Below are 22,078 nucleotides of genomic sequence, written 5' to 3' on the forward strand. Positions count from 1 at the left end.
GAACAAAATTCTCCTAGGCAAACTCATTATGACAAGTTTGTAAGAAACAAGGCCTTCAGCATTCCTCAAGGTAAAGAAAGAAGGCTAAATAAGGCTTATAAAAACAATTTTATAAAGGCTAGAAGTTTAAACATTTTTGATAGCTGGGTGCCGGTGGCTCATGCCTGTAATCCTAGCTACTCAGAAGGCTGAGACTGCAGGATCCTAGTTTGAAGCCAGCCTGGGCAGAAAAGTCCTCGTTGAGACATATCTCCAATTAACCACTCAAAAACCAGAAGTGGCACTGTGGCTCAAGTGGTAGAGTGCTAGCCTTGAGTACAAAGAAGCTCAGGGATAGTGCCTAGGTCCTGAGTTCAAGCCCTACAAACAACAACAAAAAAGTTTTTGATCTCAGATAATCCAGAAATGAATTGTAACTATCTGAGAATACCCTTCAGAAAACTGTGTATACTTATTTAAACTAAGTTGGTTATTGATGAACATTGTATAGAAGGGTTTATGGTTTCCCTATGTAGTTATTTAGAAAGTATTTAGAAAGTTCATATTGGATAAAAGATGACCAGATAAAGAACTTGTTTTAACACAACTAATAATCCAGTTTGTAAGTGGACAGGAAACTGAATGAGCGTTTTACTAAACAAGATATATGAATGAGTAATGAGCACATGAGATACTTCAGCAACTTTTTTTTTTGCCAGTCCTGGGGCTTGGACTCAGGGCCTGAGCACTGTCCCTGGCTTCTTTTTGCTCAAGGCTAGCACTCTGCCAATTGAGCCACAGCGCCACTTCTGGCCGTTTTCTATATATGTGGTGCTTGGGAATTGAACCCAGGGCTTCATGTATGAGGCAAGCACTCTTGCCACTAGGCTATATTCCCAGCCCCACTTCAGCATCTTTTGTCATCAGGGAAATGACAAAGAAAACCACAAATACCACTTCAACCATCAGAGTGACTCTTCATACCCTGCTACTGTAAATGGATGGAGTCACTTTGAGAAATATTTTGGCAGTTCTCTAATGAACAACAATTTGCCACATTGCCCAGCAAATCCACTCACCGATATCTACCTAAGAAAAATGAAAACAATTGTCTACATAGATATATATTAATTTTCACAAGCATGTTTGTAAAAGCCAAATACTTAGGGGAAAGACCCCAAATGACCCTTACTTACATGGTAAATTGACAAAGTATGCAAACGATGGAATACTGTTTTAACATTAAGAAACAATACGATTAGTAAAAAAATAAGAATTTCAACAGTAAGGGAGAATATGATATGCAATGACAGATACACTTAATTAAGACATGTTAATGAAAAAGGGACACAAAAGGCCACTTATCCCATTAATAAAAAATGTCAACTCTGTAGACAGGAAGTCGATTGGGATTAGAAAAGGGAAGTAGGAATAAATTCAAATCAGTATAAGGATACTAATTAACAATCAGTTATCAGGATAATGTGCCAAAAAACTGGCGATGGTGAGGGTTGTACAACTCAGTGAACTTAACAAAATTCACTGAATGGTTTTTAATCATTTGTAAATTATACTTCAATAAGGCTGTAAAATGTTTGTGTAGGTATTAGGATAAAACATCCTCTTATGAAAGAAACCTAACCAGTAAACATTACTTCCTAAATTCTCTCTATAAATTGTACCTTTTCAGAAAAACATTAAACCAGTGTGACTGACTCTTAAAAGCCATTTTCTTTTCAAGTCCATTCAGCAAATGACATATATAAACTATGCAAATCAAGTCCACTAAATAATACTAGAATTTCATGCTTTGGGGAAAGGAGGTAGGATCAGGAAGAAATGAAAAGCCTTATACCTACAAGAGGTAGCATTTCAAACCTAAGCACATTAAGTTACAGCAAATGTTACTGACTCTCAGATGAGCGTTGAGAACTTCTTCACTTCCATAAGCCCAGAATTTCCTGGGTTAGTTCTTATAGGACCTGCCTCAGCCTGCAACATTCAGAGCTTATTTCTCACCACTGAGCCAGGGGGGCTTTGCTGGACCCCAATAACCTGAGTCCCAAACCTAACTCATTCAGGGTCTTTAGTTTCTTTTTCAGGTGGAAATGTTTAGTCAGACCCCCATCAATTAAGTTTCTAAGGAATAGCTACCTATATCCATATGTTCTGTCCCTTCACGGTCTAATTGCAAAACAGAAAATATACCTGGAAACTTACTAGCAGTTCTATGTTCTCTTCCTGAATTTTACTTTTTATCAATAGGGTACCTTTGATTTTACTGTATGCTCTCTCCAGTGGCAGACCACTGAGGCCAATACCCAAAAGCAAGAGGGGGAAAAAGAGAGAGAGGGACCTTCCCTGACATGTCTCTCTATTACATTCTAGGACTTCTTGCATCACACTCTCAAGAAGTATGCTACATTCTCACTAAGCCACAAGTCCAGTATCCTGTAAGAAATTTTCTATTCTACAAACAAGAAAAAAATGTACTAAGTCAAAAATGTTTTAACTGTTTTTCCCCATGCGTATCAGAGCTCCCAAAGCAATGTGAGAGATCATTAATCCCAGCTCTCTTCATTCTACTAACAAAGAAACTAAAATCCTGAAAGGATGAGTGGTTTGTGCAAGGTGAGCTGGTTGGCAAACTGCGACCCAGCTCAGATGCCGAGTCCAGTCACGCTCTCTTTCCATCACATCGGGAGGGAGAAGAGAGGGAAAGTCTCCAGAAAAATGGTACCGATTTGTCTTTTAGAATCATTCACATCATGCTTTCTTCACTTTCCCCCTGGCACCATCAAAGAGAAGAGGGATAAATGAGGAAGAGTTTATTTTTCTAGCTACCCACCCCGCCGAACTTGCAACTCCTAATTAATTACTTCACATCCCAGGTTTTTAAAATAAGGGGAAAATTTGAACTCAATTCCCCTCGCCCTTCCTAGTTTCACAAATCACTCTGTGGCGTGAACTGCCCGGTGTTTGACAAGGCTATTGTTATTTTTAAATACCTTGTCACACTTATTGCACGGGTATTTTCTATTTCTGGCATGGATTTTGACGTGTTCTACAAGCAGCGAGGTCCGATGGAAAGTTGCTCCGCAGACATCGCATTCGTAGGGTTTCTCTCCAGTATGAACTCGGAAATGTTCATTAAGAGATGAACTTTGCCTGAAGACTTTTCCACATTCCTTGCATTTGTAAGGCGTCACCCCCGTGTGGCTTCTCATGTGCCGACTGAGGAGGGAATGCGAGGAGAAGGCTTTCTTACACTCGTCACATTTGTAGGGCTTTTCTCCTGAATGAAGCCGTTGATGATAAAGGGCAGAGGTAAAATGGGTGAACGCCATTCCACAATCCTTACACACGTAGGGTTTTTCTCCAGTGTGAATTCTCTGATGTCGGGTAAGGCAAGAATTCTGTCTAAAGGTTTTGCCACAGTCATCACATTTATAGGGTTTTTCTCCAGTATGGATTCTTTGATGTTTGGTAAGGGAAGAGCTGTGACTGAAGGATTTGTCACATTCACTGCATTTATATGGTTTTTCTCCAGTGTGAGTCCGCTGATGTTGACTAAGAGATGAGCTATCGCTAAAGGCTCTCCCACAGTCTTTACAGGCATAAGGTTTTTCTCCAGTATGAGTTCTTTTATGTTTCATGAGGTGGTGAATGACAGTGAAACTTTTCCCACACACATCACACTTACAGAGCTTATCTTCAGAAGCCCTTCGACGACCTTTTGAGCGTGAAGAGCTATTTTTGGCAGCTTTTCTACATTTAATACATGTATAGGGCTTCTCTCCAGTGAGATTTCTAGGGCGTTTGGTAAGTGCAGAGTAGCCGAAGCATTTTCCACACTTACCACACTTTCGACTTTTCCCTCCATTTTCAGGCTTCTTATCTTTATTTGCGGTTGTAGCTGGATGTAAATTCTTCCGGCATTTTTCACATATCGAGGTGGTAATCCTTGAAGATGAGCTTCGAGTGAAGTTTACCCCACATTTACTGCACTTCTGAGACTTGAAATGAATTTTCGGACGCTTCTTCTGTTCAGCTAGCGATGAAGAGTGAGCGACGCCCTTTCCGCTCTCACCATGTTTCCGTGACTTGTCTGCAGTATGTTCTTTGCAGTTCAAGACAAGATCTGAATGGAAACTGAAGGGTTTCTTGCCTTCATTAGACTTCTGAGACTTCTTCTTCTTTAAATAAGCTCTCATATATTTAATTAGGTCAGAAGTTCGCTTAGAAGTTTTTCCAACGTGGCTCTTTTCTGGGTCACTTTCTTCTCCCTTATTGCCTTTCCTATGAGTTTTTTTCTGTGTTCCTTTTGATTGTCTCCGTTTGCCTCCATCCTCCTCAGCTATGCCGTGATGTCTGTGGAATTCTGTCATCAAGCCATAACCATCATCCTCGAAGGATTTTTCTATTATTTTCTCTAAAGTAAATTCTTCCAAAAGATTATCCAAATTACCACTAGGTTCATCCTCTAAAAGAAACAAGAAACAAAGTGTTTCCAGTTGCTATGTTTAGAATTAAAATCGGGACAGACAGTAATGATGATAAGAAATACTACTTGGACTGTTCTCAATTAAGAGTGTTATAAAATAGGATGGGCACAATGGCTTAACCTTATAATCCTGCCTACCTGGGAGACTGAGGTTTGAGGCCAAACTAGGCATAAAAGTTGCAGAGGTACTATCTTAACTAATTCTGGCTAGATGTGATGGCACGTGACTCTTATCCCAGCTATAGAGGAAGCACAATGGCTTGGTACAGTGCTAAGTACCTATCATCCCCAGTGATACAGGGAAATACAAGCAGAAGATCATAGTCCAGGCTGGCCAGGGCATAAGTAAAACAAGATACTACCTCAAAAACAACCAACATAGGGTGATATTGTCAAAGAAAGAAATGTCTTCATTTCCTGACGTATGTAACTGTAACCCTCTGTACATCACTTTTTTTTTTTTTTTTTTTTTGGCCAGTCCTAGGCCGTGAACTCAGGGCCTGAGCACTGTCCCTGGCTTCTTTTTTGCTCAAGGCTAGCACTCTGCCACTTGAGCCACAGCACCACTTCTGGCCATTTTCTGTATATGTGGTGCTGAGGAATCAAACCCAGGGCCTCATGTATACGAGGCAAGCACTCTTGCCACTAGGCCATATTCCCAGCCCCTGTACATCACTTTTATAATAATAATAATATAAATAAAAACAAACAACATAAGCTGAGCACCAGTGGCTCATGCCTGTAATCCTAGCTCCTCAGGAGGCTGAGATCTGAGACTCATGGTTTGAAACCACCTCAGGCAAGAAAGTCCATGAGACTCCAATTTAACACCAGAAAACAGGAAGTGGAGGTTTGGCTCAAGTGGTAAATTACTAGCCTTGAGCAAATAAGTTCAGGCATAGTGTCCAGGCCCTGAGTTCAAGCCCAGTGCAATCAATCAATCAATCAAGAAAGGATGAAGAAGTGGCAGTGTCTGTCTAGAAAGCCTGAGGTCCTGAGTATAATCCCAAGAGTTTCCAGAAGAAAAAAAGTTTTAAAACAGGAAAAAGAAAGAAAGGCAATATAGGGGCAATAATATAGACAAAGAAATGAGGAAAAGTAATGATGTACCAAACACTAGGTTTGATGCCAGGCACTTGATTTGCACTGCTTCACTTACTCGTCCCAGAAACCCAAAGCAAGACCCGGCACTGTCCCTATTTTATGAATGTGACAACTGGGCATACAGGACATGCATCGGCAGCCTGCCCAAGTCACATGGTAGCCTGACCCCAGGGGACAGGCTCTTGAGTGACTTTATACAAAACACTCATCACATCACAGATAAGCAGTGCCATCTAGGCTAGACTTTCAAAGGTGATCAGAAGGTCACATAATCACTTTCAAATGCTATAAAAGGGCAATTTATAAAATACAAAAAATCCCTCAAAATCCTACTACCCAAAAGTTACATAAATGTTCTTCTAGGGTATTTTCTGTATATCCTAGATAGAAAAATATGTGCAGGTTTGATCACTTTTCTTACAACTGTTCTTAATCTGATGATCCTTCCTGAGGTGGTTTCAATCACTTACATGATAATCTACTGTATCATTTACTTAGCTATTCCTTTCTTGGACATTTATCAACTAATTAATCTTTCGAGGGCTAGGGGTGTAGTTCAGTGATAGTATATGTGATATGGAGGTCAGATCTGGCCAGCGCCATCATTGGCTGTTGAGGGGTGTCAGATTGACTCCATCTCAGATGAAAGAGAGCAGAAGCCAACTCCATCTTCACTAAGATCTTCCCCGGACTATCCAGGGAAGTTCCCCTTCGCTGTGATAAGATTGTGTAAACTGCTTGACCACCTGAGTAGTAAAATATTCCATGTAAAACCTGTGCCCTCCCGTGAGTAGGCGTATCCACTTACATCATGTGAGCCCCGCCAAATCCATGTGCCAAGCCCAACTAACATGATAGGTTGGTTCAAACAGTTGCTATGAGGCAGATTGTAACTCCACTGGCCATCTGCGTGAGACCTGGCATGCTCTGTAAGTGTTGTAACCTCATTGGCCACCTGCGTGTGGCAGGCATGACCATGTGGTGTTTGCCTTTATAACCCGACCCTGAGTGTGGCCCGGGGTGCGCGGTCCCAGCTCCGGAGTCTGGGCTGCAGCCCTGGCCGGCCAGCCTGTGTTTTACAGTTGCAGTTCCAGCTCCCAAGTCTGGGCCGTGACCCTGGCCAGTCAGTATACTTTTTACTTCCCCAATAAATCCATCCTTTTACTTGAGACTGTCTCTGAGTGGTGGACTCTTGGAGGGATGGGGGATCCCCCAACCCTTGGACCCCCCTACATTATGGTTCCCTCCCTTGGGGGGACTCCATTACAGTATACACTAAACATGTATGATAGTCTGGGTTCAACCCCTAACACCAAGGAGGAAAAAGTTATTTCTACACCACTGTCATTAAAGCACAATTAGTAAATCAAAAGGTAGAAAGATTATAACACTGTACATAATACCTAGGGAGTACAAACATTTGAAATGAGGAAAAAACGATCATCTCTGATCAAATGATCTTTGTTTAAGTATTTGTAAATTTGACTCATAATAATATTATCTCTGTAAATATAGTTTAATATTTTTGCATGTTCAGAACTGTTTAAAATTTTGTCAGTTACCTGCTCAAGTTCTCTACCCATTTTTCTAACATATTTAGTGATCCTTACTGACTTGCATTGGCTTTATCAAATTATAGCTATTGACTCTGCTTTGTCTGTCTAAAACATGTTTCTCCAAGTATGTGGTTGCTTGCTCCTGTAATCCTAGCTACTGGGACTGGTTGTGGTTCAAGGCTAGCTGAAGCAAAGAGATCATAAAACCCATCTCAGTCATTAAAAGTTGGGCAGGTGGCACATGCCAGCGGGCCCTCCTAGGTATGTGGGAAGCATAAATAGGTAGATTCCAGTACATATCCACCTAGACAAATATCAAGACCCCATGTGAAAAGTAACCAAAACCAAAAGAACCAGAGGCCTGGCTCAAGTGGTAAAGCACTTTGCCTAGTAAGCACAAGACCCTGAGTTCAACTCCTGGTACTGGAACAAAACAAAATTTAAAAGCCTATGAATCAATTTTTGGACTTAAACAGTTCAAAGTATTGTTTAAATATAAGACATCTGTTACATTTTACTTATGTAACCACACTGGAAACATTCAACAAGTTGACTAAAATAAATGTGTCAGAAGATGAAATAAAGCAAGATAGATAAATGACTTTTTTCTTTAAAGTAAATGAAGGTATTAATAGACCTTTTTAAGGTTAAATTTTAAGAAGGCTAAAAGTTAAATTGTAAGAAGATACAGGGAAGGATCCTGAAAAGAAAAACGATCTTAAGTAACTGTTCATGTGAACATTTTCTAATTATTAAAATCCATATATACCTATCTATATACTTACATATGTATTTCTTTTCTACTTTTAACAAAAATGGAATTTCTAAATATACTTTCTACTAGGTGAATTCCTACTATAGCCCTCAGGATCTGAGAGCTGCCAAGCACCAGTGCTCAGTACCGTGCCCAGGCCCTGAGTTTAAGCCCCATGACCAACCAAAAAAAAAAGATCTGAGTGCTAAGAAACCCTTGGCCCTCTGTACAGACACTGTCCAACTTATGGTGGGTCAAGTCCATCCAGCTAAACCCCACCATACATTGAAAAGATCCAGAATGCAAAATGCATCTAATAGACCTAAGCTACTGAAAATCACCACTCAGTAACACACTGAGAGCACTGGTTGTTTCCCTTTGTGCCTGCAGGGCCCACTGGGACCTGCAGTTTCAGCCTTTATCTAGCTTTACAATCAAGTACTGGACTGTATACTGTTAGCCAAGGAAAAGTCAAGACACTTAGAATTCAAGGTGCAATGTCTACTGATTATGAAATGCCCTTGTGCCCATCATAAAGTTGAAAATGGTAAGACAAACCACTGTGGCTCCAGAATCTGTATTCCCACAGTTCCTTGTCTGTGCCATTATTAAAATATACTGCCATTATACAGACATTAATAGCAATATTTTTTGTTTTTTGTTGTTGTATTTTTGCCCATCCTGGGGCTTGAACTCTGGGCGTGGCACTGTCCCTGAGCTTCTTTTGCTTAAGGCTAGTGCTCTGCCACTTGAGCCACAGTGCCACTTGCAGTTTTTTCTAAGTAATTTGGAGATGAGTCTCACTGACTGTCCTGTAGGGGCTAGCTTTGAACCCCAGCCCTGAGTAGCCAGGATTGTAGGCATGAGCCACCAGTGCTTGGCTTTAATAATAGGTTTTGTTTTGATGTCTGCTTTCTGGATCTCCTGTGGAAGACTGCCTGACAGCCCCCACTGCTGCTGTGTCTACAAAGCCACTGTTCCCCACCCATGAGGAGTACAGGGTCAGGGACATTTCTTTGAGATAAACAAGTACCCTGACAGGTGACTTTGGCTCAAGCATTCTTTTTTGGTCTCATCTGAGCTTTTCTTAAAATTGTTCTTCAGGTTGAGATTCGTCTTCCCTAATCCTCCTTCCTTCTTCTCCTTCTCAGTCACAGAATTTCTATCTGCATCATGCAGAAAGCTCTGCCAAATCCCTCAAGTTCCCTTCCATTTCTCATCACTTGGAAACTTCCCCAGGAAGTCTCTTATATGGCACATTATGTCTTGCCATATATACTTCTCCAGGACCCAAATCAAATGTCTTTCCTATTAAAAAGGAACATTCTAAGCCAGAAGCCAGTGGCTCACACCTGTGATCCTCGCTACTCAGGACGCTGAGATGTGAGGACCATGGTTCAAAGCCAGCCCAGGAAAGTGCATGAGACTCTTATTTCCAATTAACCACTAGAAAACCAGAAGTGGCACTGTGGCTCTAAGTGGTAGAGCAATAGCCTTGAGCAAAAAGAACTCAAGGAAAGCATCCAAGCCCTGAGTTTAAGACCCATGACTGACAAAAGGGGAGGGGGTGGCTGGGAATGTGGCTTAGTGGTAAAGTGCTTGCCTAGCATGCATGAAGCCCTGGGTTCAATTCTTTCAGCACCACATAAACAGAAAAAGCTGGAAGTGGCGCTGTGGCTCAAGTGGTAGAGTGCTAGCCTTGAGCAAAAGGAAGCCAGGGACAGTGCTCAGGACCTGAATTCAAGCCCCAGGACTGGCCAAAAAAAAAAAAAGAATAGTCCAGATTATTGTCATTCTGGGGATGACATGATTTTGGTCTACTGAAAGTGTGTTCTTTTGCTAATGAAGTTTCCCATACTTTCAAAATAAAAATAAAAACACTAACATTCCAGGAAGGTAAATACTCTCCTGTAGCCATCTTTGTATTTTAGCCATTTCATTTCATAAGGGAAATTTCATTTCCCAACTCTCTCCGTAAACAACCATTTTCATTGTACTATCTACCATCCATCAATTTACCTGGTCTAGAATCTCTTGAGAGTTCTTTTTCCAGCAGCTTTGGCAACTTAACCCACTTCAGCTGAGAAAGCAAATTGAACTTGGACACTGGAAAGCCTGCTCATAGAGAAAAAGATAGAAAATGTTTGTTTGTACACATGATACAAATGCAACGATATTCATATATAGTCTGGTTCTCCGGGAAAGACAAAACATGTAGTATTGAAGCCAGGAGCCAGTGGCTCATGTGTGTAATCCTAGCTATTCAGGAGGCTGAGATCTGAAGATCTCGACTGGAAGCCAACCCAGGCATAAAAGGCTGAGAGATCCCAATTAACCAGCAAAAAGCTGGAAGTAAAGTTGTGGATCAAGAGATAGTGCCAGCCTTCAGGGAAAAAGCCAAGTAAGTATGCAAGGCCATGAGTTTAAGCCCAACGTGTGCGCGTATACACACAAACACACACAAACACACACACACACACACACACACGGTGAAATATAAGAACTCAAAGAGGAAGGAAATGGAAGGAAGCATAGCACTTATGATGACACACAATGTTCTTAGTTCGAACTTGATGAAACTAAGATCTAGTTTTAAGAGGAAACATGCAGAAAATGCATTTTTAGGATCTATTTTTAGGATTCATCATTATGGGGTTCTGGATGCTCAGAATAACAAATTTAAAGCATTTCACATAATGCAGTACATAGACAGTGGCTGGGCCATGAAGGAAGAATGTCTTTACCCAGAGATTCCAGATTTCCTAAGCTTTCCAGCAGCACTTCCTTATAGAGCTCCCTTTGAGAAGGCTTCAGCTTCTTCCACTCACTTCTGGAAAAGTCCACAGCCACTTCCTCAAACATTATGGGTTCCTAGGATACCATAAGAATTGCACTGCATTATTCCCAAACTGACACTAAAGATTTTGAGAAGCGGTTTGGAGACACAGTAACCATTCTGATAGTATTCAAGTTTTTAATTCCAAAGCAAGACAGCATAGCTATTGCACCACCTTTACTAAGATACAGAAAAAAAGGTATTGTACAACCTTTGACTTTCCCAGAGTCTGGTGGTAAAATATGGTACAAGAATTCTCTACAGGGCTGGGGATATGGCCTAGTGGCAAGAGTGCTTGCCTCATATACATGAAGCCCTGGGTTCAATTCCCCAGCACCACATATACAGAAAACAGCCAGAAATGGCACTGTGGCTCAAGCAGCAGAGTGCTAGCCTTGAGCAAAAAGAAGCCCGGGACAGTGCTCAGGCCCTGAGTCCAAGCCCCAGGACTGGCCCCCCACCCTCCCCAAAAAAGAATTCTCTATACCATGTAACACTGATCAAGTTAACTCATAATACACTGATTTCTATAATTAAAATCAAATTGGAAATGAAAGGCATGACTTGCATCCTCAAATTTTTCAAAATTAATGTAACTTAATTGCAAGTGATGGTATACAATATTACTAGCAACTCCATTCCAAATTTGAACTTTCAGTTATACACAGCAATTAGCTGCTCACATCTGTAATCCTAGCTATTCCAGAAGCTAGGATTTGAGGATCATGGTTCAAATTCAGCCAGGGCAGGAAAGTCTGAGAGATAACCACCAAAAACCTACAAGTGGAGCTATGACTCAAGTGGTACAGCACTAGCCTTAAGCAAAAAAGCTCAGGGACAGTGCCCAGGCCCCGAATTCAAGCCTCGGAACTAGGACTGTGTACATACTTTCAACTACCCCAAACATTTCAAGCAAGCATAGACTCATCAAACTCACTTTCTATAGGACATTTAGAGAGGGCTGTGGCAGGGAGACTGTCAGCACTTGTGCCAGCTTCCCTGTGTATGCTACTACTCTGCAAAAAGTCATCATGACCTTGGCAGCTTAAAACAAGAGGAAGAAATCCTGTCACCATTTTGGAGGCCAGAAGTAGGACATGAAGCATATGATAGTGCTGTAGTTTCTTGTGAGCTCTGGGAGAGAATCCACTTCCTGCCTCTTCCAGCTATCACAACTGTCAGCCTTCCTCAGCCTCCCTTGGCTGTGGCCTTTTCCATCCAAACACCTCTCTCATTTTACATTGTCCTATCCTCTCCCTGTGCCCTTCTGTATGAAGGACATCTCTTATGGTACTTCAGGCCCACTCAAAGAATCCAGAATTCCTCATCTTCTAACCCACAATTCAATCACACCTGCATAGATCCTTTTCCAAGTAAACATTCATGAGTTTCACAAATCATAAACATATTTTTGGACTCATTATTGGAGTCATCATTACAGCATGGAGATTAAGATTCGTTTATTTCCCTAAGTGGTAGTTACTGGTATTCAGGAAACATACTTATCTGTAACCAATTGCTTTTCCTAAAGATTGCACGAATTTCAGTTCAGCTAGATTCCCTGAGGCTTTCCAAATAAATGATGATACTGCCTGTAAGTAATGTGCATTGCTGCTTCTGCACTTGTTATTTCCAGACATTTGCTTTCTTACCTTATTGTATTGCCCGGAATACTCAGGAAATACTGATTTATAGCCGTGATTCCTCAGCTTTTTACTCAGGACTGTTACTGAGGACTGTTTATGTTCTACCACTGTCAAGGGGAAGATCTTTACCATATTAATGAAGTGTAATTCCATTTATACCTCATTTTATCTACAGTTAACTGTTCAATGTTTTTCTTTAGGGCCAGACTTGTGATGTGGTCTGGTCATTCAACAAAGAACTGTAAGTTCTTTGTCTTAATGACTTTTGAATCTTTACACCACTCAATAACAGCCCAGTTACTTCTTCAGTTAAGAGTGGAAAGCAGTGAGAGAAACTTACACTTGACTCCTTGTTTGAAGGAACAGCCACCATTTCATCTTCTCCTAAGTTCTCCTCTTTGCAAGCAACAGAATCTTGAGCAATGGGATCTAGGAAGGACGTTAAAAAACAGCGCATCATCTTTCAGATGGATTCTTCAGTCTAAATCCTTCCGTTTCCCAGCTATAGAAAGGGGAAGTCAATTTAATTTTTCCCATTATTAACACAGAACTCTTATGTGTCCCTGGATGTAGGGGAAGGTTGGAGATCACAACTGCGAGGTGTCCTCCAGTGGACACTAGTTCAGTGTTAGAGCTCTAATTCAGTTCAATTCAGTTCAGACACTGGGCACTGGAGAGAGCACTAGATTCTACGGGTGGGATTTCATCTCTATAACACAGTCCCCTACTCCAGATGCCTGTTTCAGCCTCTGTAATTTCTCACCCATGCCTAGTGCTCCTATACCCCTATCCTTGAATTGAATTATACTTTCTAGACCACAGCCAGATGCAACAGTTGCATTGGGCAGAACATATAGGAAGGGGCTCAGAGCCTCTGAAATCACCCAATGCTTTGACACAAATTCCTTCAACACCCTCTGCAGGAACACCACCTCCAGGAAGCTCCATGTTGCATCTTTCCTCCCAATATTGTCCTTTTGTTTTCCGTTTTGTTTTTTTTGTTTGTTTGTTTGTAGTGTATGTACACCAGTCCTGGAGTTTGAACTTGGATGCTGTCCCTTAGCATTTTCACTCATGGTTAGTGCTCCACCACTTGTGCCACAGCTCCGATTCCAGCTGCTTGATGGTTAACTGGAGATTAAGAGTCTTAAGGATTTTTTTGTTTTGCTGGGGCTGGCTTCAAATCATAATCCTTAGATCTCAGCCTCCTGATCCTTTTATGTTTCTTTTTCTTTATTATTATTTTTTTTGCCAGTCTTGGGGCTTGAATTCAGGGTCTGGGCACTGTCCTTGAGCCTCTCTGTGCTCTACCACTTGAGCCACAGTGCCACTTGTGGCTTTTTCTGTTTATGTGGTACTGAGGAAACAAACCTGGGGCTTCATGTAGGCTAGGCAAGCACTCTACCACGAAGCCACATTCCTAGCCCCACCTTTTAGGCTTCTAAGGAAGCTTTTTTTTTTTTTTTTTTTGGCCAGTCCTGGGGCTTGGACTCAGGGCCTGAGCACTGTCCCGGGCTTCTTTTTGCTCAAGGCTAGCACTCTGACACTTGAGCCACAGCGCCACTTCTGGCAGTTTTCTGTATATGTGGTGCTGGGGAACTGAACCCAGGGCCTCATGTATACAAGGCAAGCACTCTTGCCACTAGGCCTTATCCCCAGCCCCACCTTTTGCCCCTCTTGAAGTAGAGGTTGGGCTGTGAATTCCAAATCTCTATAGGGTACAGGATGGTTTCTCTGGCAACCAGTCCCCCATGCTGTGGTTTCTTAGGTACTTTCTAAAAATCATCTACATTAGCAAACTCAGTAAGGTTGGAAGGGACTTATAATAGTAAGACTGTAACCTTGATGGCCCAGGAGCTGATCCAGAACAAGTTTCAGGAACTGAAATGGACATATATTTTACCCAGATACTTACTATTGGCCAAGTGGGAAATTACAAAGGTTGTAGGAACTGTGGGCTGGAATTGTGAATGAAAACTCAAATACATATCTTTAATATCTACTTCGTCAAAAGATGCTTTCAAGGGCTGGGGATATAGCCTAGTGGCAAGAGTGCCTGCCTCGGATACACGAGGCCCTAGGTTCGATTCCCCAGCACCACATATACAGAAAACGGCCAGAAGCGGCGCTGTGGCAGAGTGCTAGCCTTGAGCTGGAAGAAGCCAGGGACAGTGCTCAGGCTCTGAGTCCAAGGCCCAGGACTGGCCAAAAAATAAATAAATAAATAAATAAATAAAGATGCTTTCAATTTCTAAGCTCTCCAACACAGAGTACATTCCTTCCAGAACCTCTCAGCTTTAAAATATTTAATAGCACAAGAGTAAGTTCTTAAACATTCCAAATTTATATGCTGTATTTAGGCAAGAGCACATTTTCTTTTGTATCTACTAAATCGTTTCCTACTCTTGGGACAATGCTTTGTCACCCAGTGGCTTCAAGAATGACTCTGGGAAGCATAGATGAGACTCAAGTGGTAGAGCACCAATCTGCAAAAAGAGCCAAGCAAGAGCATGAGGCCTCTGAGTTCAAGCCCTTGTACTAGCACAAATCACCAACAGATCCCTCCAGACTGAAGAGGGCCTGGCATTCAGCGGGATGAAATGTACTAAACATCCTCAGTCAGCAGCTCAAATAGAGGCAAAGTATTTTTCCAATCATACCCTACCTTCTTAGGAAGGAATTTTAGGCATCTTTGTTAAAAGAACCAGTAAATATTAAGAATCAGACTTACATAATCAAAGATGTAAAAATGGTTTTTCCTTCTGGAATGGAGTGCTCTGAGATGTCCATACAGAGTCTGGAGAGGTGCTATGTTGCAATGATATACAATTTTTCTACCATGAGTTCTGAGATAGACAGGGAAAGAGTATGTTTACCTTCAGGCTGTATTTGTGGGTATATAGTTACCTGATTCTTACTTTTTAGCCTTAAGACTCCTCCTTCGCAGAAAATAGTTTCCTTTGAAGAGTCCACTTTCTTTCTTTCTTTCTGGTGTGTGTGTGTGTGTGTGTGTGTGTGTGTGTGTGTGTGTGTGTGTGTGTGTGTGTGTGTGTTGGTACTGAGCTTGAACTCAGGGCCTGAATGCTGTCCCTTAGCTTTTTCACTCAAGGCTAGTGCTCTACCCTTGAGCCACACCTCTACTTCTGACTTTCTGACACCTAATTGGAGATAAAATTCTCACAGTTTCTTCCTGGGCTGGCTTTGAACTATGATTCTCAGATCTCAGCCTCCAAGTATGTAGGATTATAAGTGTGAACCACTGGCACCTGGCTAGGAGTTCACTTTGATACACTGATAATTGGCCCACCTCCTCCTTCACCAGTCAGTCTCACCTTCCTTTTCTTCAAGTGTTTGGGACAAGTCTTCCATCAAGGTCACCACGTCCTCACTGTTCTCAGGATGTTGTGACTTCACCCAAATCCTCATCTCCCCAGGCAAAACGGACAGGAACTGCTCAAACACTAAGAGCTCTAAAATCTGTTCTTTTGTGTTAATGTCAGGTCTTAGCCACTGTGTGCACAGCTCCCAGAGTTGACTCAGGGTTTTTCTAGGTCCAGTCTCTCCTGAGTAACAGAACCACCTGAACTTCTGCCTGAAAGTATCCATTCTTGGGGCCTTGTTTCCTGCACGTGAGGCCACAGTTGTAGGGTTGGGGGAAACAGCTGTCATCTTGTTCAAGGGTACTACAGCTTGCACGGTATGCCACGAGTAGGAATCTAGTCCCTTTTAGACTATCTGAATATTAATACAGTCCACCAACACGCTATTCACAGTAGACCACTAAGGGCTCCAGCATTCCAATTTACAGTCTTGCGGAAACTGTCAAGAAGAAATATAAGATATTTAATAAGTAAAACAAACTGTTGATAATTCTGAAAATGTTCATTTCGTTCAGATACATACCCAGTTAATAGATATGAATAACTTATACAAATTATACACAATATGTATTTACACATACAAATACATATGCAAATATATAGGTATACATTTATAAACATAGATGCATATATGTTTATAAATGTACAAGCTCTAAGTGGTATCTGAATATACTTATACAGACAGACATACACATACATACATGGACACCCCTTCAGAGGTCTAGAACAGACTTGCTTAACTATTCTATTCAAGGGTCAATTTATATACAAAACCCAAGTGTTTCTTAAGGGCAATTAAAGATACTTTTCAGGTAAACAGTTGCTTCAGTCTTAATAGTACTCAATGGAAAAAGTTGACTGGAGATGCAGTGTGAACCCTTATTTTAAAATATATGCCCTCTGTGGTTACTGTATATGATTTTGGTACACTGGATATTGTATATATGCTTACCTGAATTAGGGAAGGGAAAGAAAAATGAGGGAGGGTATAATAAATATGACAAGAAATGTATTCACTACCTTATTATGTACCTGTACACCTTCTGTACATCATCTTGTCAATAAAATTTAATTTAAAAAATGCCCTCCATCACGGAATGACCACATTCTTTCCACCAGTTGCTCAACTCAGAAGCCTGATTTCATATCTGACCAATTTCTTTTCCTCCTTACTTTTCCTATAATAACCAAGCTCTGGCAACACTGTTTCCTATGACTCTCTCCAGTCTATTCCCCCTCCCCACAAGACTGCCAAAGCACAGGTTCCTTCAAGGTTTCATTGCAGCCAAAGGATTGCTTTGACGAAGCAAAAACAGATGCTGTTGTTCTCTTGTTTGTAATTCCCTCCCAGCCCCATTATCCCAGAGAGGGACCACCGCAGGGCAATCGAGAGGTATGCCGGAATTACCTCATCTCCTGAATTCCAGCTATTTATTTCATTGGCCCTGCAGCCATAAAGAAATACCAACACCTTCCATCCTCATCTCCAGTTTCTATATTCTCCCCTCCTTCGCTACTCCGTCTTTTGGGAATGTTGCCTTCCCGTGACTGCCAGACAAACTGTTACTCCTTCGAAACTGGATTCCTTTCTATAATCGCGTGGGTGTGATGTCCAAATGCTTCCTTTACACCAAAATGCAACTTTGCACACCGACTGGCAGGTGCCAATCACATCCATTCATTTAATCTACCAATGACTGAATATCTACAGGGAGATGGGAACCGGGCAATACTGGGACCCGGGTGCACTTGTCGGGGGAGGGATGCGTGCGGGGGCTGGGTCACGCTCAAAGAAATGACAAAGCAATCTAAAATGTGCCACCCCCGAGCCAGGGAGAGGATGTCTGACTACTTCTATTACCATAACAATAGTAAGCGCACCGGCCCGCACTCAGCAGGCCACTTATTCCTTTGTCCATCAACGGGGGCCCTTATTCCTTTGTCCAACATTAGGCGCTAACCGTGTACGAAGCGCCTCGCTGGGTACCAGGGACTCCGTAGTGATTAAGGAACACCGAGCCCGACCCCCAGAGCTTGCCATAGGAGCTCGGTGAAAATATGACGCAGGTTCAGGTGCTGCATTTCCCGGGGGAAGAAAGGGAGGGGCAATTTTGTTCCAACAAGGGGAGAAGCGGGGGGGGGGGGGGGGGGGGAGAGGCGCATCTGGAAATACCTGGAGGAATTTTTTGGCGATTAGGACCAGGGAGGAAGGAAGAATAAAACTGGTTTCGAGGATAGCAAACCAAGGATGCTGCTACACATCCAGCAGAACAGGGCGCCCATGCCCGCCCTCCCCACCATTCCATTTACCCCGCAAGGCATTCTCCCGCGCAAAACGCCATGGGTGCTGAAGTTGTGCGCCCCAGGGCGCAGGTGGGATGGAGGAATGACTTGGGTACCCGCCTCCTGCAGAAGCAGCCGCAGCCGCAGTGCACCACTAGGGCATCCCTCTGCTGGGCATCCCCCATCCCGCCCCAGGTGCACACTCACTCAGAGCCGACGGCTCCGCCACAGCTCCAAAAGCAAGGGCCCGGGACGCGCCACACCTGCGCTCGCATCCGACGCCGCAGCCAGCCGCACCGCGACGAGGAGCTGCCCGAGCCTGCGGCGCCGGCGACTGCGCGCGCAAGCCCGTGGGAACCACTACGCCTGCGCAGAGACTCCCAACTACAATTCCCGGGGGGCACTGGGCGGGCTCTTAGCAAGTCCTGTGCTTTCCATAGGATCCCACCTGCCCTGTTGCGCATGGTTACTGGGAAGCAGCTGGCGGGGAGAGGGGGTGGTCAGCTGCAGAATTATTGCTGCGCCAGAGGCCTAGAGGCCTAGGGTTTTGTCAGGCCTTCGTGTCTATGCTGCTTCTTGGCAACCTCAAGAGCCTTCCTCACCTTCTCCTACCACTATCATTCCCAGAAATACGAAGTAGAAAATCCCCTTGCAGAGGCATAGGAGCTATGCAATGAATGTAAACCATAACGCCACTCCTAAATTAAACAAATAGCAATCTTCTGACGTGTACATCTACCATCAACCATCCAAAGATGACCTTCAACAGGTGGTTGCAATAGCATCTCGATTTACCCCTTCTTCTCTAGTTCGTTCTCCATATTCCAGCCAGGCAGTCATTTCAAAAACATTCCACCCATTTCATCTCTCTTCTGCTGAAAACCCTGAAAAGCCTTCCCGATTCACTCAGACTCATCCAAGTTTGTAGCCTTTGCTTTTCTTTTGTGCTGGTAATCTATGGTTAAACTCGGGGCCTGGGTGCTGTTCCTTAGCTTTTTTTTTTCTTAAGGCTGGCTCTCTACCACTGAAGTTTTTGGTCGTTAATTTGAGATAAGAGTCTCAGATGGTTCCTGCCTTGGCTGACTTTGAACGGTGACCCTAAGATCTCTACCTCCTGAGAAGTTAGGATTTGGGGCACCGGCCTACCCAGTACCCAGCCCATGGTTTTGGTCTTTTTCTGGAGGTTTACAAGGTCTGATGAAATCTGGTCACCCATAACCTCCTGAGCTCTCCCACACTTCCCTGTTGCAGTCACTGATGGTCTCACCCTGTTTCGCCAAGTTGCCTGGCAGCTGTGCTCCTTCCTAGTAGCCCCAGGGGCCCCACCCCTACAGATCTCAACAACTCTCCCAGGACTTGGCATAGGAGAGAATCTGTGTCAAGCCTGGTTTGTGCTTCTAACATACCATGTCGTCTTCTTGCTCATTAGCTTCTGACTGTTCTAGTTTCTCCATCCGAATATGAAATTCCACAAGAATATTTTTATTCAGGTTGCTCCATGTTGTGTTTCCAGGCTGTGCAAAATAATGAGCAGGAGATGCTCAACAGATATTTGTTATGCTGTGTCCATCTAATAATGAGATGACTCTTGGAGAGATGGACATGGGAAAGACATTCTCTACTGAAGGGACAGTGTGAATCAAGTCCCCGAGACCTTAAAAGATCACAGCAACCTCAGGCAAATGAAGTACTGTGTTCATCTCACAGGCAGCAAGGAGAGTGAGGAAACAGGGTTACCTCACAGTCAAGGAGAACCCCAGCCTCTAGACTGAGTGCATATTATTCTCCCATACCTATTACCACCCCTACCCCCCCCACCATACACAGTTGGCTGGCTAAAGATGGGAGGGATATCAGGGATAAATTAGAGAAGGCAGAGGAACATGAAAGAAATTAGCTCATACTTCTAACTGGACGAGTTAGAAACACTTTTAATTAGTGATTTTCAAACTTTAGTATACCTTAGAATCACATATCATACTTTCTTCAAAAGTAAAATTTGCCAACTTCCTGCCCATCTGTTACCGGTTGTCCCTGGACTACACTTTAAGAAACAGTATAATTAGTTGAAATATCACATAACTAAATATTACCAGAGAGTATGCCAACTGTGGGAACTCATAGCCCAACTGCAACTTGTGACTTAAATCAACATTATGGTAAAGATTGATGGGTTGTGCATCAATAAGGAAACAGGAAAGTGGAAATCAATTAACTTCTTTTTTCTTTGTTTTTGTTTTTGTTTTTTTTTGCCAGTCCTGGGCCTTGCAATCAGGGCCTGTCTTCTTTTTGCTCAAGCCTAGCACTCTACCACTTGAGCCACAGCACCACTTCTGGCCTTTTCTATATATGGGGTGCTGAGGAATCGAACCCAGGGCTTCATGTATATGAACGAGATGAACACTTTACCACCAGGCCATCCATATTCCCAGCCCCCAATTAACTTCTTATATAAGCAGTCTGGTCAACCTAGAAGACTAGCATTATTATGAATATATAAGTGGGCTGTGAACTTCTGGCTTCCATATGAAGAATAGATTGGAAAGATGTAAGGCTGAAGTAAAAAAAAGGTTTATCTTGTTGGGAGATTGTTACAATCACCCAGATTAGATAATGGTGATATGAAATAAATGTAGTTTGAGTGATAATAGAAGGGAGAGCTGCAATATGAGAAGATGGTAATATTAGGGCTTGGAGATTCATTGCAACTATATTGATGGGTAGAAACAATGAAAAGTTCAAAAGAATGCAAATGGTGGATTACATTTTGTAAAGATAAGCCACACTAGTCTATATCCTGTCTTAGCTGGGCACCAGTGGCTCACTTCTGTAATCCTAGCTACTCATCAGGCTGAGATCTGAGGATCAAAGTTTGAAGCCAGCCAGGGCAGGAAAGTCTGTGAGATTTTTATCTCCAATTAACCACCACCAGAAAACTAGAAATGGTGCTGTGGCGCAAAGTGGTAGAGTATCAGCCTTGAACGATAAAAAACAAAAAGCTTAGTGACAGACTAAGGCCCTGAGTTCAAGCCCCACAATCAACAACAACAACAACAAATATATATATATATATATATATATATGTCTTCTGCCTCATAAGTTCTTTTTACCATATAATGTTGATATGTTTCCTATAAGAGAAGAGAGTATCAATATTTTTCTTCTTTGAACACAAGTTGATCTTTATTACTACCTGCACCAATAGAATGTGATTGAAGTGGGCCAGGACAAAGTTCAGAGGTAGTGTACTTGGGTAGCATGTAGTAGGCCCTGGTTTTGACTCCCAGCACTGGGATGGGAGGAGAAGAGGAAGAGGAGATGGAAGAGGAGGAAGAGGGAGAGTGGTGAGTCAAGGAAAGGTTGATTTTCCTGCCTTCTTTCTAGGACCATTCCACTTTAAGTAAACTAGAGAGTCAAGGTTCTGCCCACCACTCTTCTCTGCCTTCTATTTTACAGAAAATAAGGCACAGTGCGTGCTACGGACTTGCCCAAGATCAATCAGCTGGTAAACTGGCAGCTGACCAGCTCTGGATAGAAGTGAGTTTTAGAAGGAGAAACCCTTCTCTGTCTCTAGTGGGGAAAGGGCAGGCTAAGACTCCAGTAAAGCCTCCAGAACACGTGCCTAAAAGTTGTTGCTACCTGGCTGTGAGTGAGTCTAGTGGTGTATTCCTATACTTAGACTGGGACAGGAGGATCATGAATTCAAGTAAGTTCATCCTGGACAACACAGGGCCCTATTTCAAAAAAAAAAGAAAAAAGCGGTTGCTGTTTGTGCTAAACTCTAGGACAACTATACAAATGAGAGAAGGATGTTCCTGATTGAAGTCTGCACTTCCTCTACCCAAGGTAGCCTTTGAGATACCTCTTCAGGACCCCGAGAGTGTTGTCTGGAGGCCCTTTGCTCTAAAGGCCCGAGCTGCTTCAAGCATACCAAGCTCTTATTTTCCTAGCTTAGCTGGTATACCAATCCTCTAGGTGGCCAAATCCTGAAAAATTAAAATTTAAAAACAAGCAAACAAACAAAACCCTCCTGTCT

At 42.6% G+C, this 22,078-nt stretch overlaps 1 protein-coding gene across 3 annotated transcripts; it reads right to left on the reverse strand.

Moving 5' to 3' along the window:
- Nucleotides 1-2,930: 2,930 nt before the first annotated feature.
- On the reverse strand, nt 2,931-18,858 carry LOC125345319 (zinc finger protein 483-like). 3 transcript variants are annotated; one of them, XM_048337549.1, is made up of 6 exons: nt 18,838-18,858; nt 15,712-16,198; nt 12,720-12,808; nt 10,642-10,768; nt 9,917-10,012; nt 2,931-4,462 (listed from the first exon to the last, which is right to left on the reverse strand). In XM_048337549.1, exons 2-6 carry the CDS (start codon nt 16,046-16,048, stop codon nt 2,931-2,933), a joined length of 2,181 nt encoding a protein of 726 aa, XP_048193506.1. In that variant the 5' UTR covers nt 16,049-16,198; nt 18,838-18,858. The 3 variants fall into 3 exon arrangements, with proteins under 3 accessions (XP_048193506.1, XP_048193505.1, XP_048193504.1); XM_048337548.1 differs by lacking the exon at nt 18,838-18,858 and adding an exon at nt 18,250-18,365; XM_048337547.1 differs by lacking the exon at nt 18,838-18,858 and having other exon boundaries at nt 15,712-16,409.
- Nucleotides 18,859-22,078: the final 3,220 nt, after the last annotated feature.

This window comes from Perognathus longimembris, unplaced genomic scaffold, assembly GCF_023159225.1.
Source record: "Perognathus longimembris pacificus isolate PPM17 unplaced genomic scaffold, ASM2315922v1 HiC_scaffold_5501, whole genome shotgun sequence".
NCBI lineage: Eukaryota > Metazoa > Chordata > Mammalia > Rodentia > Heteromyidae > Perognathus > Perognathus longimembris.